At 40.9% G+C, this 20,355-nt stretch overlaps 1 protein-coding gene across 3 annotated transcripts in view; it reads right to left on the reverse strand.

Annotated features, from left to right (window-relative positions):
* POLR3E (RNA polymerase III subunit E) overlaps positions 1–20,355 on the reverse strand; it is an 892,447-nt gene that overhangs the window by 329,984 nt on the left and 542,108 nt on the right. For all 3 annotated transcript variants that reach the window (XM_044089628.1, XM_044089629.1, XM_044089630.1), the window contains one exon: positions 16,991–17,050. In XM_044089628.1, the coding sequence (XP_043945563.1) occupies positions 16,991–17,050 (60 nt within the window). The remainder of the gene's footprint in view (positions 1–16,990; positions 17,051–20,355) is intronic.

The following is a 20,355-nucleotide window of genomic DNA, read 5'->3' on the forward strand; positions in this document are numbered from 1 at the left end:
TTTACCTGCATAAGATTTTCTAGTGCTAGGCCGTCTGGCTTCTAAGATGACATCCATGACCTGTTTGGGAAGGAAAGGATTAATCATAGACCCTGAATTCGCCAGGCTGAGAGTTTTGACATGAGAGTGCAGAACCTGGCCCTGGTGTTGGGACAAAAGATTTGGAATCGGAGGTAAAATCCAAGGTGGCTCCTGGTTTAGATTCATCAGTGTTGAGTACCAAAACTGACGAGGCCAATTTGGGGCCAGTAAAATCATCATCTTGGGCTTGTCCTGCTTGATCTTTAATAACACCCGTGGAAGAAGAGGTAGTGGCAGAAAGGCATACCCCGAGAGGTTTCTCCAAATGAATGACAGTGCATCCACTTTCCATGCTAGTTTGTGAAATGTCCTTGTGCAAAAAATCTGTAACTGGTGGTTGAGGGGGGATGCAAATAGATCTATGTCCGGGCAGCCCCAGGCTTCTGTAATCATCTTGAATATTTGGGTGTCTATCATCCACTCATGTGGGTCTGACAGGTTCCTGCTCAGGCTGTCTGCCAGAATATTTTGTTTCCCTGGTAGGAACTGAGCTTGTAGATTCACTTTGCAAGCTAGAGCTGGGTTCCATAGAGTCATGGCTAGTCTGCAAAGGGGGTAGGAGTGTGAACCCCCTTGCTTGTTTATGTACCACATAACTGTGGTGTTGTCTGACCATATCAGTAGTTGTCCTGGTTGTAGAAGGTCCCGGAAAGCCAAGAGGGCATTCTGTACAGCTAACATCTCTTTTAAATTGATATGTAGGTGCTTCTGATCCTCTGTCCAAAAACCCTGCAGACCTTTCCCCTGCAAGTGGGCTCCCCATGTGTAATCCGAGGCGTCCGTGGTTAACACTTGGCTGGCTGGAGGCAGACTGAAGGCTTTCCCTTTGTTGTGAAGACATGCCATGGTCCACCAATGGAATTCCTTTTGTAGGCAAGGCAAGACAGAAATCTGTGTCTCTAGACTGTGGCAATGCCAAGACCATACACTTTTTAGGTACCATTGTATTTTTCTCATATGTAGTGTCTTGCATTTGGTATGAGAAGGATGCAAGAGGCCATGTAACCCAAAGCCTGCAGGAATTTCCTTGCAGTTAGCTGAGTTATTGACGCCAAGGTTTTGAAAGTTGAAGCCAGCTGTAGTTGTTTTTCGGATGTCAGGAATGCCATCTGGGTTGTTGTGTTTAGAACAGCACCCAGAAAAGTTATCTGTTGTGTGGGTGTCAAATTTGACTTTATGTTCACAGTGAATCCCAGGTACTTGAGAAGATTTTGAACAAATTCCAGATGCTGGAGTAAGACATCCTTGCTGTCTGCTTGAATAAGACAGTCGTCCAGATAGGGGTAAATTTGAATTCCATTGAGTCTGCAATAAGCTACTACTGGTGCCAGGCACTTGGTGAAGACCCTGGGCACAGTAGACAAGCCAAAGGGCAGCGCAGAGAATTGGTAATGTTTCGAGCCAGCCTTGAACCTGAGGTATTTTCTGCACTCCTGTCTGATAGGGATGTGTAGGTAAGCCTCCTTTAAATCCAATGTCACCATCCATGCATTTTTGCTCAACACTGGCAGGAGCTGCTGCAGAGTAAGCATCTTGAACTTTGGTATCTCCAGGAAAGTGTTTAAGACCGACAGATCCAGGATGGGTCTCCATGAATTTTGCTTTCTGGGAACTAGAAAGAGCCTTGAGTAAAATCCTTGCCCCGTCTCTGATTGTGGAACCAGTTCTATGGCCCTCATAGCCATGAGGGATCCCACCTGGTTTAATGCCTCTGACCATTGGTGTTTCAGTAGGTCTGGCCATCCGTTTGGTCTTGGCAAGGTATGAAAGTGGAATTTTTAACCTCTTGAAACTACATCCAGAACCCACTTGTCTTGGGTTATGCAAGTCCAATTTTGTTGAAAAAGAGAGTTTTCCCCCTAGAGGGGCTTCCAGGAGAGAAGTACCTGGAGCCATGCAGGGGGAGTCATTGAGCCTGTTTTCTATAAGATTGAGGTCTGTCCTCTCCACCCCTGGGGGTGGAAGCACTCCACTGCCTAGGTCTGTAAGAGGTCTGTGCTTGGGCCCTCCCTCTGGAGCGCCTATATCTACCCCTCTGAGGCCTGTCCGAGCTGGGAAAGGACCAATTTTTAGTTGGCCAATTTTTGCTAAATCTTGGGGGCTGAACTTGTAAGAAATCTTTAACTGTTTGCATGAATTTTGCCTTATCCTCCATTTTCTTTATCACCTCTTCAGCCTTAGGCCCAAACAAAACATTATGCTGAACAGGAGCATCCAGTAACTTTGCTTTCACTTGATCAGGTAAGTTTTGTTCCTTTAACCAGGCATGCCTTCTAATGACTGTGCCAGAGGCAGCCGCCCTGCAAGAAGCCTCCAAGGCATCAAAACGACAGTGTAAACCATGCTTCCCCACTTGTTCAGTGGCATGCATCAAATCCTGTAATTCCTTATCTGCACATACAGAAATGGTTACCTAGCTTTTGTTTCATAACAGACAGTAAAAATTGCTGATATTTTAGCATATGAAATCGACAAGTTAAAGCCCTAATAGATAGTAGCAGAAGTGTACACTTTTTTGCCCCATCTCTCCAAAGCTCTAGAATCTTTATCTGTCGGAATAGGGTTTTTAGCAGAAGCGGCCTTAACCCCCTTAGGACCCTGAGAAATGGTTTCTGGGTCAGCAGTAGGATTTTTGTAAAGGAACTGGTGGGAGTCAGGGACCCTGTAATATCTGTCGGGCTTAGCAGGGGCTGGAGGGAAGGAGTCAGGAGTTAAACTAGCCTCAGAAAAGGCATCATCCACAATATCCAAAATAGGAGGAATAGCCAGGGGTCTATGTTGGGGAAGAAGAAGGAAATCCCCAAGTCTTCTCTTAGATTCTGAGTACTCCTGTCCTTCCCAGTGAAAATGTTCCCTCATGTCATGTAAAGTTTCTCCAAAAGAAAAATCCTCTGGGGGAGAAGCTGAAGGAATGGATTCCTCAGCATCAGAATCCTCATAAGGAGGGAAAGTATATTCCTGTTCAGAGGAAGACACTGAAGAAATAGATGCCTGATCAGAAGATTCATAATCCAATTCTTCCCTTGGCCTTTTGTCTGGAGGGGGATGTGAACCCCTAATCATGGTTAGTAAGTCCTCTGCCATTTTAAGTAGCTTTTTCTGAGATTTGGGTCCCGGATCAGAAGAGGCCTGGGCTGGTGTTTTAGATTTAGAAGGAGTCTTTGCCTTTGTCTTTGGCTTTGCCTTTATCAGAAGCTGTGTAGGCCTGAAACCCCCCTCGGAAGCCGGTACCTGCACAGCGGCTCCGGAACCATCCGAGGGAGCATTGTCTGAAGGTCTTGCAACCGGAGTGCTCAAAGGCCTAGTTGGCTCCTCGTGGGAGTCCGTTTCGGCAATCTGTTCTGAAATGGCCGACGACAGGGGCTGCGAAAGTGCCTCACTGACGGCCGAACCTGTAGCTGGTTCTGCTTGTAAAACATCATCTGATTTGGACCTCGGAGGCCTGTCCTTATCCTTGCGTCGTTTGTGAACTCCGGTAGTCAGAAGCGTGTCCGACGAAATTTTATAATTAAATCGCCTACCAAAGTAGTGAAAAGCAAAATCGTACCTTCGCTTAATCGTATGTTGGTTAAATCTAGCACAAAACCGACAACTAGCTATGTCGTGGTCAGGGCCTAAACAAGGAATACAATAAGAATGGAAATCCTTATGAGGTATTTGCTTCCCACAAGAAATGCAATTATTAACTTTTTCTGACATCGGACTGGAGCAAGAAAAAAGTTTCCCCAACGGGGTACTTAGCTTTAAGAAGAAGTAAGTCTTCGGACTGAAGCACGAAAAAATATCAGGAGTCAGCCGACCGGCACTTGCGAACTGCTTTCACCACACGGCAAGAAAGACTGGAGAACATGGCGTTGGCTGGCAGCTTTTTACTCCTAGCGCTCTGACGTCAGGGAGCATGACTAAACAGCCGACGCCGGACCCAGACTTTGGGATTCTGGCCGACCGAGGACTGCCTGCCAGCAGGAAGAACCCTACAGTGATGACTGCAACAGTGAAACACAATGAACATCAGGTGATCTGCTGTGGCGACCCCTAACAGGAACAGCCGAAAGATGATGATGATACTTATTTTTCCCAGATTCTCATTATCTTCTTCACTTAATTTTTTTAAATATGCAATGCATTTCTGTTTCACTTTCGTTTCCTCCTTTACAAAATTCTGTTCTATATGCTTTTTAAATCACCTTGTATATTCTGTCATGTATTCTATTTTCTCCTTTGTTGTTCTTTAATTTGCGTACTATTCTTTTATTCTTTCATTAATTTGTTCAAGTAGGGTGCTGCTGCTGCTTTTTTTTTCCTTTTAAACAATATCTTTGTTTATACAACGGTCTTGACCTTTCCTTTGTTTATATCATACATTTTTTTCTGAAAATGATGCTTTTCTCTCTTATTTCCTTAAACACTTATTGATTCAATCATTTATATCTTAAATTCTCTATTCTACTCTTTACATTCTGGCATTCTAAGACACAATTGTTATATTTTCCCTTAAAACTTATCCACCAACTTGTCCAGTTTAATATTCTCATACCTACATGAACTTTCCATAATTTAATTATTTTTTATCATCTTTAAGTCTTTTTCATTAAGCCTTTTAATACCTTTACTTATTTTTATGCATCTTCCTTTCGGATATACTTCTACCCATACAGCTTTATGATATGAAAAACCTGTCTTTTTACCCGTTTTTGCAATATCTTTAAACTGACACTTAGTAGTCAATTTCAGTTTTAAATTTCTCCTCTTCCACAATTCCAATGCTTGTTTTCCCATATATATATATATATCTATATATATATATATATATATATCTATATATATATATATATATATATATATATATATATATATATATATATATATATATATATATATATAAACTTTCCACTTCTCATTATCTCATGTATCATTTTAATATAATTATTTTTCTTTCCTTTTCTTATACTGTAATTAAAGTCTCCCACTAATATTATATCCATATTTAACACCTACATAATTTAGAACTTTCTTAAACATCATTTCTCTTTCTTTCCTTTGTAACATATGCATGCAAAGCGATAATTCTGTAAACCTTCATTTCCATCTTGGGTCTAGTACCGTTAGTCTTCCCAATTCAACTATTGTGAAATCTAGAATTTTAACGTTTTCTTTACATAGTACACATATTCCTCAACACGTCCTTTCCCATATTCCAAATAATTGTTCAGCTCCATAGAACTTCAGTTTGTAATCTTTTTTCTTCTGTCAGAATCCTAGTGTCTTCTAGTATAACATACATGCCCATTGAAACACACCATTCTAAAATACCTATTCTTCTTTTGCTATTGTTCATATTCACATTTAAAGATAAAACCTTCAGCTTTAAAATGTTTCTCTCTCATCCTTTACCTTTTATATTCTCTTAAACAGTTGCACTTTTAAATTTTCTTTTGTTCTCTTTTGCCTTTTTCCTCTCACTAATCGCCAGTTTACATATTCTTCTTCCCCCTTTTTCCACGTGTTTAGCCTCCATTATTATATCTATTTTTCTTGTTTTTCTTGCTCCTTTTCTAAATGGTACCACATAGTTTCTAAATGTTTTATCATATACAGAATCATGTACTCTTTATATATCTACACTTTACAGATTTTCATCACAATCTAGCCATGTCCAGTTTTCCACATTTTTAAAAATTCCTTATTTGTTAGCTGCATAGCCTTTTCCACACATGAAACATTTTTATTGCATTCACTGATCAAGTGATCACCTTTTCCACACAAAAAACATGTTTTAGGTTGCCTCTGTACTTAAATCCTCTGTTACCATTCATATTAATCACACTAGGAATATGCACATTATCTCAATTTTCAAAATAATCCCACATTCCCAAACTCCAGTCCATAAACCTCTTTCATCATATATTTTTGCTGTGACCATCACATCTTTGTATACTGTCTTTAAATGTTCTTTCAGTTCATCTTTTTCAATTTCCATTCTAAACTGCATCATGACTTTTTTTTGTCTATTAAATGCCTGTACTACATATTCAGTCTATGGATTACAGTTTTTTCTTCTTCACATTTTTCTAAAATAAATTCCATATACTGTCCCGAGTCAAAAAATATGTCACAGTATGTTTATTTGTTGATAAGAATTAAAGCTCTTACCTCCTTGGGTGAAACACCCAGTGCTCAATTATACTGTCCCATACCTTATACCTGTCCAGTCCAGTTTCTTTCTGCTTATTCTTACTACATTTCTTCCCCTCATTCACCTCTTCACTTCTTTCTCCCTCTTTCAATGTCTGTGTGTATGATTTTCTTTTTGTCATATCTTCAGCAACTTGTATTTTCTCCATTATCTCACCCCATGATGCGGCCACTTCGCTCTCTGGTTCACTTTGGTTAATCGTTTCTTTTAAGTAAACATCCCACAACCCTCCAGATTAAAGGGTTGTAAAAAAATACATCCCTGCTGGCTTATCTTCTCTCTTGAACAACTTCTCCTGGAACATATCTGCTGAATCTGGAACCACTCCACCAACATCAATCCACTCTTTCAACTCTGATATAAATAACTTCTCCGCTTCTATTTTGCTTAGCTGCCTTTAACATAAAGGCTCAGCTATATCCAAACTTGTTTTCGCCTTCTCCGCAACTTCAGTCTCTTAGCTCACACGCGCCATACTTCATCCTGTTTAATTCATCCAATAAATTACATTACTGTTTTTTCCTCAGGTCCTCATATTCCCCACTCCTACTTTCACTTCAGCTACATCTTCCTATTCCCAATTTCTGCAGCCTTCTTTCTATTACACTTTCTAGGACCATCAGCTGCCCTTCTATCCTTCTTCCCCTTCACAATCTCCAACCATAAAGTCTCAAGTTCCCTATCTCCCACTATGCTTCCCGCATAGCTAGCTCATTTCACCTACTCCCAAGCTCATTCCTTATACAATTCTGTTATCTCCTTGTGTGTAGTGCCCATCTCTCTTTAGCACTCAACAAATTATCTCAAATCTTTCACTGTAGCGGTCTGAACTGCTAAAATATTCCTGACTCACCTCTCACAATAAGATTAAGTCACACTGCCAACCCCCATGTAGCACTTCTTGGCCTTCTTCCATATCTCATTTCCTCTCCAATCCACCATCTTTTTTTCCTCTTCACTAGACGGCCTTAAACGTAATGCATTAGATCTATCTTCTATTTTGTAGTACTATTCTACCCGCCCACTCACTTCCAATTTACAGAAATCATTGTTAAACTGCCTAGCCTGATTTTACAGTACTCTGGTACTGAGGAATGTTAAAGTTTGGTCTTGCATTTCTGCTTCAAAGCACAGGAAAGTGCTGCTTCCATGTTTTAATATACGCATTTGTTAAATGAGTAACTGAGCTAGTCACTATTGGCACATTTTTTTTCTATGAATCTGGTCCTAAAGTTAAGGGTAAAGGTAGTACCTATGGTCACTTCAGAGTAGCCAACCAATCAGCATAATTCTTGACACAAAAGGAGGAAACTTCCAGAGTAGTCACAGAAAATCCATTCGGAAAGCGAGGACTTGCAAACTCCATAACAGTGACTGCAAATCAGGATCAAACTACAGCGTGTAAGCAGTGATCTACCATGCTGTCCACAAAATCTTCACGACTTCATGGAAGCAGTGACATATCACTGTCCTTCAGCTGTGAGCACCTAAAGTGCTATTTTTCTCCCTGCTTCTGTTCATCTCGACTACATCCACCTGCTGCTGAGCAATAAAATCAATGTAACCAGCCCTCCTAAGCCTACTGCTGACATGCTTCTGGGCTGTGGCTCGTGTGTAGGTCTACCAGACAAGTGTGGTCTTCAATTCCTGTTTGTAAGAACTGGAAAAAGCTGATCCTAGCATTCTGACTGCTTGGAAGGAGTGATGTACAGCTCCTTTCTTCCAGTGCGAGTGCCGACTAGGACTTTTTAATTCTCTTGATCTATAGCCTCCTATCTTCTAGCTGCTGTGTACTGAAAAGCAGCAAGTAACTACTACTTCATAGTCCTTCAAGCAAATTGGCACTTGATGGATAGAAAACGGCTTGCATTGGGCCGGGGTGGGGGGACTACAGCCCCGAGACAAAGAGCCCAAGTTCAGCAAGGTCATGAAATGTCCATTACTGTAGATCAAGTAATCAAAATATTCACCATGAACACTCATGGTCTGAAGCAAGTAATTTAAACCACAACTCCAAAAAGGCCGTGACCCTACAGAGATTGTGAACCTAAAAGAATAAACTATTACCAGTGTCTTGCAATGTACTTGCCTAATTAAGAACAGTTTACTGGTTGAAAAATATGGGCAATCCCCTATGCTGCCGAGAACAGTATGGGTGTGGTCTTCTATACCAGATGACAAGTGTAACTGAAGCAAAACAGCAGTCATCAATAGAAGTGGTTGTTATGTATTTGTTGGTAAAATGGAAATAGGAGAAAGGCATGGTTGGACCGCTATTACTGACTCAATGCCACCATTCACTAAACAGAAAAAATCAGAGGCCAGTCAAGAGAAAGAACCACCAGCTCTAGCAGCACAGAGCCTTTCCCAACTGCAACTGCTATCAGTGAACTACAGATGATATGATCTTCATCTGCTTCAGCTGAGCTAGTCTTAGTAAATTCAGAATAAGTAAGGACTGGAGCAAAAATCTTGTCAGCTACTGACAAAGACAGCCCTGAAATAAAGGCATCCAGACCTAGAGAAAATACATTTAAGCAGAGGACTTGAATCACCCATTGTTCAAAGAATGTTTTGAAAACATCTTTGTAGTCATGCATTAAATACACTGTCACTTTAAATATTCAATATGCAAGTGGGATTTTGAAAATATGGAAGGGGAAAATGCAACTTCAGCATGTTTTTAATTTTCTCTTAAGTAGTCTGAATGGACAGGAAGAACTCAGCAGAGGCTTCACATTCTTTTGTCCCATGACCCAAATTGGCATCAACCCCATTTGTCCCATTTGGAACAAGGTTTGTAATGTCACATCAACAGTGACTATTACCTTGAACCACTGTTCATAATGCTGGATTGCTAGCTAGCTCCGACATGGCCCTTGACCAAAATGTATGCAGTAAATGCAAAACTGCACACATCTTGCCTGCACATCTTCCCCCATACAAAAATTAGAGTCTACTACAGTAAAATAATTTATTCCAGAAGAATATTCTTCAAACATGTCGAGTACAGTGAAGCTGAATTACAGATGCTTTAACTAGATCTACAGGGAAAGGAATATCTGCAGAAAAATGAAATGCTCCCTTATTTTATGGGTAGCCAATGTTTTACTCCTGCTCTGGGAGTATCAAAAAGATGGCAATTCCCTTGATGCTACCTGTGGATTGCTTTGAAATCCAATATCCAAGTAATATCTAATGGAAAAATGAAGGTATAACTACTACTGATTGACACAGCCTTCACAAAAAATGAATCCCTACAGGATATGGTACATTTGACCCATCATAGAGTACAATGCCCCATTTGGGATGTACCTCACAAGACACTTTCAACAGCTGGAAAGACCACAAAAGTACCTCACCAAGAGGATTACTGGCCTCAAACATATGTCCTATGCAGCCAGAATGGAAAAACTCCAGCTGTACTCAGTCGCATTTCGCTTACTCAGAGGTGATCTCTGCCTGACTTACAAAGCCATGTCCAACTCAGAATAGATGGACATGCTCCACCTAAAGAAATCCAAGTCACTGCGAGCCACTTGCTCTAGTGAGCTAAACCTCGCCACAACAATAAATAGAACATGCTGTAGGGATAGATTCCCATCATAGAGACTCCCCATGCTTTGGAACAAAATTCCTAACTACATTAGGCAAAGCCCCTCACTAACACTCTTCAAGAGAAACCTTGATGGGTGGAGGAGTAACAGAAAATACACCCCTGGGACCACTTCATTGGCTCTTCTTGACAGAGGCTCAGTTAATTTAATGGGGCGGCGAAAGCTGACACACTCTGGCCAGGCTTATAAAGGCCCTTGGGCAGATAGCCTAGTACCTACCTATGAACCTATAATTCAATACAAAATCAAGAGAAGTACATTTGATCGATATGAAAACACCTAGCCACACCTGAACAAAAGTACTTAAGCCTGATGGAAGAAATGTCACTGCCACACTGGGGACACTACCTCCCTGTGTTTCCCAATTAATGTAACTGACTTGAAAAGCTAAGTTATAAATTCTTCCAACAGAAGTCTGATCCATCAGAATTCGACAAACAGGTTTAAATGCATTCAACCAGGCATAAGTGTCACTATCTACAATTTTCCCATTTTCTAAAAAAAAAAATCACAGGCTAGTATAAATTAGAGATAAATTAAAATACTGCAGCTCAGTGGTTTGAAATGTATAGTGGTGCACAGGTCTTTATTACAGAGTCAAGCACTAGACACAGACTCGTGCTTTACATTTACTGCTGCTCATCAATGTACATAAATCCAACTTATAAAAGCAGATACTCTTACGACCCTAGGGCAAACATTGTGTGTGTGTGTGCGCGTGTGTGTGTGCGTGTGTGTGTGCGCGTGTGTGTGTGCGCGTGTGTGTGTGCGCGTGTGTGTGTGTGCGCGTGTGTGTGTGTGTGCGCGTGTGTGTGTGTGCGCGTGTGTGTGTGTGCGTGTGTGTGCGTGTGTGTGTGCGTGTGCGGGTCCTTAAAAGATGCACAAGAAAGGCAAAAGAAGATTACCCTGCATATGGATTCGACAAGCACTCTTGCTTTGGAAAAAAAAATAAATAATAATAATTTTATATATATATATATATATATATATATATATATATATATATATATATATATATATATATCTCCCCTTCAGAAGATCGAATTACTGAAAACTCTAAATTCATAAGCTCAAAGCCAAAATCTCGAGTTTGCAGTAACTTGAAATTCTGCAGAGGAATAAAAACACCTGCAAAACAATCTTTCTAATATTTTTGCAGGGGGGGGCAAGCCCCCCTGCATCCCCCACACCCCCTACTTAAATATACCAACTCAGAGATTGCACTACAACGGTGAGAAGGGAAATCTCCCATTTGGCGCTGTATGCAGAAGCGCACAACGGGAGAATTTCTGTTCCTCCTCTATAGTGCGGTCACAGAGCTGATATATTTAAGCAGGGAGTGTGTGCAGAGGGACTCTGCCCCCTGCAAACATGTTGGTAAACTTGTTTTTTTTTCTTTCCCCTTCTCTTCCCTTCACAATTTCGAGTTACTGAAAACATGAGATTCTGAGCTCGAGCTTATGAATTTTGAGCGTTCAGTAACTCGATCTTGTGAAGGGGGACCATATATATATATATATATATATATATATATATATATATATATATATATATATATATGGGTACACTTCACATAATCGAATTACTGAAATCTCGAATTTCGTATGGTCGAGACCATATGATCGAGATTTCAGTAAATCCAATATGTGTAGTGTTGAAAAATAAAAGTTTACTTACCTTAATAACATTGCGTACACACAGAGGCAAGGATTCTTGTACGCTCTGTGTGTACGTAATGTTTTATTTTTTTGTGTGGTGTTGACAGGAAATGAGAAATCTCCCGTTTTGCGCTTCTGCATACAGCGCAAGACGGGAGATTTCCCATTTCCCCACTGTAGCGCGATCTTGGAGTTGGTATATTTAAGTAGAGGGGTGTGGGGGGCACAGCCCCCCTGCAAAAGCGAAGTTTGTCTTTTTTTTTTTTTTTTCGTTTCATTTCAGTTGTTCGAGTTTACAAAACTCGATGTTTTGGTTTCGGTTACTTGAAGTTCGAGATTTTGTAAATTCGAGCTTCTGAAGTGAATCCATATATATATATATATATATATATATATATATATATATATATATATATATATATATATATATATAATGTGTGTGTGTGTGTGTATATTTTTTTCTGCATGAATATTATACACTTCAGTGAAACACCTAAAAAGACAATAACAATAAGTACAATGGTGTTTGACCATGGGAGGGAATTCCTCCCTTTAATGCAAGTGTAAGACAAAAAAATCTGGGTCAAACTGCATAGCCTTTATGAAAGATTCATAGCTGAAAAATCAAATATGAAAATTATAGCACTTAGTCTGCTGTTAAGTTTCTGCTTCAAACAACCACAAATATTACAAAGATTAAGAAAAGAAATAACTTATACAAAAGTTATTTAATTACTTTAATTTGGAGACCGTGCTAACCGCAGTGGTGGTGCTGCGGTAGTGTTGTCGCCTCACAATAAGACGTCCTGTTCGATTCTCAGCTAAAGCGTCTTGTGTGTGGAGACATGTATGAATTCGTGTACCTTCGTTGAAGGTTGTAAGTCAGGGCTGGCAACTCGGTACGTAAAAATCTACTGCCAATCATTAGCGGACCGGAGTTCCGCTATGGCGACCCCTAACTGGGAAACGCTGAAAGATACCACAAAAAGTTTGGAGACAGTGCTGCCATCAAGATTTGATTTTAGTTGCTGACAAATTTCATTTACAACAGCAGGCAAAGTGCAGATATGAAAGATAGCAATGCGCTTTTAAAAGAGAAAAATTAGTGCAAATATTTTAAAATGACAAAATGATACAGCAAATGAACTAACAGTGTGGCCAAGTTCATAGACTGTCTAGGAGTTCCATTCATGCCCATATGATTTGTGACTTCAAGAAAATTTGACCATTCTCATACCACAGATGCTTCAAACAACTGGTAAGGGACTCAGCTATGGTTTACACAGCTCCAGACTGCAGAGAATACAGAGTAGCCTGGAGTACAGGTTCAGTCCAGTCTATGTAGTTACCATCCACAGTTCAACTAACTTCTATAATGAATGAAGCTGGCAGAAAGGGATGGCGTGAAGCACGTTAAGAGTTGGTACTCCTCTTCAGGGAGGAAGGTCATGACAGCTTCAAACAGCATTTATATGAAAGAAAACTGGTCCTCTTTTTTCACCTTCAGCCATGATCCAAGTCACAAAGGAAAAAACTAAATATATGGATCACTTATTATAACCAATTCACCAATATTTTTGGGGAAGTAGAAGTAAATTGAAGTACCTGAAGAAAACCCATGCACAGGCAGAACAGGAAAACTCCACAAACACAGAACCACAGCCCCTGGAGAAGTAAGGCAGAAACCTTAACTAATTAAGCACTTTGGTATATCTTGGCACAGTATCACAAGCTGGGATATGGGATACAGCAGGCTTATTATGTTCCTATATTAACTTACAGACAGAACCATCCAAGACCAAGGGCCTGTGTCCCATTGTTCTGTGGTTGGATCAGTATGGGGAGAAAGCTGGAATGCAATAAAAGAAGAAACCCTATCCATACTTAAAGTCAGATGCCAAAGGTCCGCACCCTGTCACAGCATATGTTAACTGAGAAAACAGCCCCACTGTAAACAGGAAATCACTACAGGGTTGGAACGTGGTTGGCAGAAGAGCAAAACTGGGACAACCAGAGCTGACTATGGATGCAAATAAAAATATAGATAAAGCATGAATCTGCCAAAACTGTAGGGCAGCTCTCATGATAACCAGATGTATGAAACTCTTCACAAATGATCCTCAGCAAACGTGGACAGTGGGTCCTTGGCACTTTTAGAAATGGACTTCAAGAAAAATTGAAAGAACCAGAATGCTAAGATCAATAATCAGAAGTTTCCTTAAAGGTGTCATTAGAGATCTGTATTCTGAATGGTAGCTTGCATCTGCACTGTCTACAAATTCCTTCAACAGTCTGGGTAATAAGGTTAAGTGATCGTGACAACTCTCCAGAAAGAACCAGAGCTTCTAAAACCAGACCAGACTCTCATATTCGTTGACAGACCAAATCCTTATCTGAGGGGGCACAGCATGAGCTCAATAGATGGCAACTGTTTAAGCTGAAATGCAGCAAAAGCTCTTCAGCAATCAGCCTGATACTAAATGACCCACTGAAGGCCAACAAAAATGCATCCAAGTGGTGATGGCTCCTAGCAGTTTTTCAGTCCGTCCATCCATACATCAAAAACCTGTTTATCTTTTCACATGGTTACGAGGATGCAGAAGTTTATCCCAGCAGCTAATGGGTACAAGGCACACAAGACCATTCTGGGAAGGGTGTCATTTCATCTTAAAATACAGACACACACTTTTCTCTTCATGCACATGTACGGTCAGAATGTCAATTTGTTTACCACATATTTTGAAAGTGGGAGAAAAACAGTGCATGTGGAGAAAACCCCCATGGGTGCAGGTAGGACTTAATGCAGATTCTACACAAAAAAGTACCCCAGATAAGAATCAAACTGGAGAAAATCTTTTTTAGCAAAAGGAAATATGAACTGCAAAGCTTTGGATCAGTTTACGGTAAAAAAAAAAAACAAAACAGGAAAGGTTCATTACCAATCATTTCAAATTCCTTTAGTATAAGTAAATCAGTATCCAGTTCTGTGGTACAAAGGGATAAAGTCCTTACTGCAACGCAGACAACGTCAGACGGACTAGCAAACTGTGCACAAGGGAAGGTAGGAGTGAGCATCCTAGCAGAAGGGAGCGATATCAGTCCTTTACAGTAATGAGGCCCAATGGGGGCTGACTTGTACAGCAGGTAGTATAAGGGCAGGGGATGACAGGCCATCAAGCAACACGTCTGTGTTAAGTATCAGGCAAGTGTGTGCCAGGGGTGGATACTGTTGGTGATGTGCTTAATCATGCTGCCAAGGAGTTAATAGGAATTCAGGGCATTTGGAAAACCATTATGAATGCATCTAGAGTAAAGGTGGAAACTGATGATTAGCAGACTAAGGGACAAACAATAACGGAAAAAAATATTTCTACACATGGCTGCTCTGAACACATTAATGTAATGTGTACTATTATTTAGCCAGTCAACATCAATCTAATATAGTGTGATGTCGATGGATTAATCAATCAAGTAGTATGCAAAGAAAAATATTTACCACAAAATGCACTACATTTTTAAAAAATGTTCCACTTCAAATTCATTATTATATGGAAATTCAGTTGTTGCTTTCCTGAGCACCAATGAGAAAGGGCCTCACTGTTTATGGTGCAGTCTGCCTAGTCTGGTTAACAAAAAAAATAAAATTTGATGCTATAAAATATAATTGACAAACATACTTCCAAAACATTAGTAGTAGAAGTTTTGTTAAACATTCTGGCTAAACCAATTATGAGTAAAAACATGGTAGCATCCCTGCTCCTGATCAAGGGTAGAATGGATGATATTTCAACTTGTTCAATTCACGTATACAATACTCAACTTCAGGGGATCAATGCTAGTGCAGTTTTTATTATAGCAATAACCCACGCCTGGGTGTGGGTAATGCGGGATTTACCCACGGTTGGCGTGGTTTGGTCCAGAGGGACCAAACAAAGACAACCGTGGGTAAATCCCGCATTACCCACACCCAGAAGTGGGCTATTGCTATTATACTATGACATTATTTAAGAAAAGAAATAATTACTTTTCTTAAATAATGGCATTGTATAATGCTTCTTTGCTGCCCTTCCGCAGCTGTCTGGTATCCGCAGCAGTTCTGATGTACTGCGCATGCCTACGCAGTACATCAGAGTTGTGGCCAAAAGCAACGGAGAAAGCAAGATCTCCGTTGCTTTTTACTGTTTCACTATCCGTTGCTTATTTTAAAGCTGTCTCGCTATGTTAAACCCATTTAACATAGCGAAACAGTAAAAAGCAACAGAGATCTTGCTTTCTCCGTTGCTTTTTTTTTTAAACCTGTCTCGTTATTTTAAATGGGTTTAACATAGGGAGACAGCTTTAAAATAAGCAACGGAGATCTCCATTGCTTATTTTAAAGCTGTCTCGCTATGTTAAACCTATTTAACATAGCGAGACAGGTTTTAAAAAAAAAAGCAACGGAGAAAGCAAGATCTCCGTTGCTTTTTACACACTGTGTCGCTATGTTAAAGGAGTTTAACATAGCGAGACAGCTTTAAAAAAAAGCAACGGAGATCTCCGTTGCTTTTTTTAAACCTGTCTCGTTATGTTAAACACTTAACATAGCGAGACAGTGTTTTAAAAGAGACTTATACTAATGGAAAAAGTCCGGGCGACCGGACCTTTTTCCATTAGTATAAGTCGATTTACAACGTGCACGCTGGCCAATCAGTGTGCACGTTTTGGAATATTAATTGGGGGTCATGGTATAATTGTGCATTTCCAATGATCCAAAGTTTTACACATTTTTTTTCTTGACAACTGCATGACAGTGATCCCAGTTCAAATTCGTGATTAAGTGCTCATTATCGAAGCACTTTACAATTAACTAAGAAACAGAACAATTATGTTAAGTATACACAAAATAAGCTAAAACACAATGAATAAAAGTGATAAATGACAAAGTATAAAATACATTGAAATAGTGACTGGAGGGCTATAAATACAGTCAAATCAAAAGCACACTCAAACAGTGGGGACAAGGGGTTGTAGGAAGCCCCCCCCACTTGTCCAAAACTTTTCTCAGCCAGGGAGGAAGTCAGGTCCAGAAATGAATCCCTGATAAGCAAACACCCCAAATAACACATCATAGGAACAACCAGCAGTGCCTTGGAAGGGTGAACACAAACTGCAAGGTAATGGATACCAGAGCAGTAGATCCTGAAAACAGGGACTACTCAGGTTAGCATACACGCACTTAATGGGATGCTTCTTGTTCCACTGCCACTTTGAACAGTTTTCTTCTTATAAAACACAGGGGAAATATGAGGGAACCAGACATAGTATTCAAGATCCTATATTTGTGAACATTCTCTTCCAGGTAAATTACAACCATGTCCTCAGATCACAGTACTTCATTTACTGCATTGTAGCTGTTCCCAGGTAATAACTCAGGTAGGACAACAGCATGTTTCACTTACTTTAGTTATAGAAGCCACCTCCTTTCTCACCACATGGCGACCTTGCGTGAACTTCCACATCTAAAATAAAACAAATGCAGTAATAAAAGATGACAAAATATAAGAAACACAATTACTGTTAAAACTTAAAATGCAGCTAACATGGTCTAACATCAGTGGTCATGTATAACGTGGTCCTGAACATAAAGACATACCAACTTGTGCACTCTGAGAAATCAAACCCAACATGCAAAACCAGCCTGTCTAGGTGGCATGCTAACACAAGGTTAGAAAATGGAATGTTCAAAACCTGAAAAAAAGTAATGAAAACCACTTGTCATTAACTACACTTCTTTAACAGTATAGCCTTGCAACTTTCCAGTAGTCCAACTTCAACATTTTAACAGACTACTTTTCACTACAACTACCGATAGTAAAGTATGCCAGTTATACATACTACCCGTATTATCATCCCCCTCCAGAGTTCTGTTAAGAAACCACATCTAGCTACATATTACTACAATGGAAGCAAAGGCAAGAAAGACTTACAATTTCAGAATAGTGAACCTAAACCTCCTCGAGTTATGTTAAGAAACAACACCTAGCTACATATTACTACAGTGGAAGCAAAGGCATCAAGAAAGACTTGACCGTCAGCATCTGGTGATGAAATAACAGACAAACTGATATGGTCAATAACGAAGTCAACTGCTGACACCATGGTCATCACAGGCAGACTGCTTAAGATAGTCTTCATCCTCTAACAGCATAACCTAGGTATTGGATCTTTACAGAATGCAGAGGTAATATGAAACGAGCTGCACTAACTTTGTCCTCTTCTATTTAGACTCTGTTGGCATAGAGAGAAAAAGCTCTACGACCCAGGTGACCCAAGTTCATTTAGCAGCTCTGGAATCTGTTGCAGTAGACATGGGGAGGACAGATGTGACTGCTGTGTCAGCTCAGTTTTCCAGGTGCAGAAAAGAGTTATGTACTTACCATAACTTGGAATCTGTGCTATCCAGTGTCATTATTCATCATGGATGGGTCTAGGATCAGATGTCAGATCCGAAACAGCAACTAACAGGACAGCTCCTGAGCTCAAGCTCCTCCCCTTCCCAAGATCCTTTGCTACCCACAACCCTCAGATAGAGTTTTCTAGACAGAAAGGAGGCAGTGAAGGAGGAAGTGAAGTAAAGATGAAAAAACTACTAAGAGATGCATCGCTCCATAACTCCAAAACCAGGGGAAGGAGGGAGGGAACATGCTGAATAATGACACCGGGACAGCAGATTCCAAGTTATGGCAAGTACATACATAACTATCGGACGTTGTGTCATTACTGATCACAGATGGGTCAGAGTCCCCAGATACTATGAACCATGGGGGGTCTTGGGGAAGGACATGCTGGAGCACAGAGGAACCAAAGCAAGCCCTGCTCCTGGACACCAAGTCCACCTTATAACAAAGGTAAGGGGGTTAGACCAAATGGCAGCAGGGCAAATCTCATCAAAAGAAAGTTTCACCAAGAAGGCAGAAGATGCGGCTATTGACCTACCAAGAAGGCAGAAGATGTGGCTACTGACCTAGTAGAGAGAGCTTTAACTGGTCCAGAAAGCTCCAGGTGTCTGCTTTCGTAAATGTAGGAAATACAACTGGCGATCCAACAAGAAATAGATACCTTGGAAACTTCTTGTCCTTTCTTAGCTTGAGAGAAGGCAACAAAGACCTGATCAGACTTCTGAACTTTTTCAGCTCTCTTGAGGTAAAAACATAACTGTCTAAGGACATCCAGACAATGCAACTTATATTCCCCTTTACTGGAGAAATTGGGGAGGAACACAGGAAGTTGAATAGGTGGACACAGGAAGTTGAATAGGTGGGTTAAGATTAGCCTCCGAGGCTACTTTAGGAACAAAAGAGGGATTGGTCCTGAGAGACACCCTATCCTTATGAAAAACCATGAAGGGGGGCTTGATGCACACAGCCTGCAACTCAGAAACCCTCCTGGCTGAAGTAACAGCCACAAAAAAGGCCGTCTTCCAGGACAGGAATTTGAATTCACAGGACGCCTCAGGCTCAAAGGGCTTCTGCATCAAAGACTGCAACACCACAATAAGATCCCATGGAGGGGAGGGATACTTGACAGGGTATCCGAGTAAAAAAATCCCTTTGAGAAAGGCTTTGCAAAGCCTAGAAGAAAAGGTAGGACTTTCATTCTAATGGAAGTTGTTGATGGCCGCCAACTGGAGATTAATCCTAGAAAAACTGGCACCTTGATGAAAAAGTGAGGCTAAGAACAACAATGTTAGGGATAGAAGCTGAAAAGGAATCTAGTGTGTGTTGTTTAGCCCAAACAGAAAATCTCTTCCATTTGCTGGAATACACCTTCTTGGCAGATGGCTTCTGAGAGGCCAAAATAATGCTCTTATCCAGAGAGAAGAGCCTGGACTGGGAAACGATCACTGGAATTGGAGGAAACAAGCAGTCAGATGAACAGGCTGTAGATTGGGAGGAGGAAGCCCCCATGGATGGAAAATGAGATCCAGAAGAGAATCTAATATCCGAGGCAGATATTTCAGATGAGACCAAAGGAGGGAAAACCACGAGTGACGAGGCCAGAAGGGGGCAATGAGGATGAGAGAAGTCTTCAGGAGATGGGCTTTCTGTAAAACTTTGGGAATGAGGGGAGTTAAGGAATAAGTGTATAGAAGTCCCGATGGCCAATTGTGTACTAGAGAGTGTCCCTGGGTGACTCCCTTGCTGGGGGGAATCAGGACACATTAGTTGCTGCACTTATGGTTGTCTGGAGAGGCAAAAAGATTGAAGCAAGGAAGACCCCAATGATTGAATATCAGACGTGCCACTGACTGATTCAGGGACTACTCGTGAGGACTCGAGATAGATCTGCAGAGTTTGTCAGCTGACACTTTGAAACTGCCAGAATGTGCATTGCAAGAAGAAACTACATGGAAGACGTCACCCATTCCCACACTCTCATGGCCTCTCTGCACAGGGGAAAAGACCATGTTCCCCCCTGCTTGTTGATGTACCAGACCACCATGCTGTGATTGAACTGCAACTGTCCTGAGAGGGGGACAGTCCTGGAAGGCTTGCAACATTAGAAGGACTGCTCTCATCTCCAGGACATTTATGTGCAAATTGGTCTCTAAGGCGGGACCATGTGCCTTGAACCGTCCTTCCTCAATACTGCCCCCCCCACCCCAACAAGGAGGCCTTCGTGGTCACCTTAGCCTGAGGTTGGGGAAGACAGAAGGGTCTGCCTAGAAGGAGATCCTGATCTTGGAGCCACCAAGCAAAGTGACGTCTACATACCTGAGAAATCCTGACTGTCATGGACATGGGTTAAAAGTGGGCTAACCACT

Source organism: Protopterus annectens, chromosome 12.part0, assembly GCF_019279795.1.
Source record: "Protopterus annectens isolate FY-2018-M chromosome 12.part0, PAN1.0, whole genome shotgun sequence".
In the NCBI taxonomy this organism is placed as follows: domain Eukaryota; kingdom Metazoa; phylum Chordata; order Ceratodontiformes; family Protopteridae; genus Protopterus; species Protopterus annectens.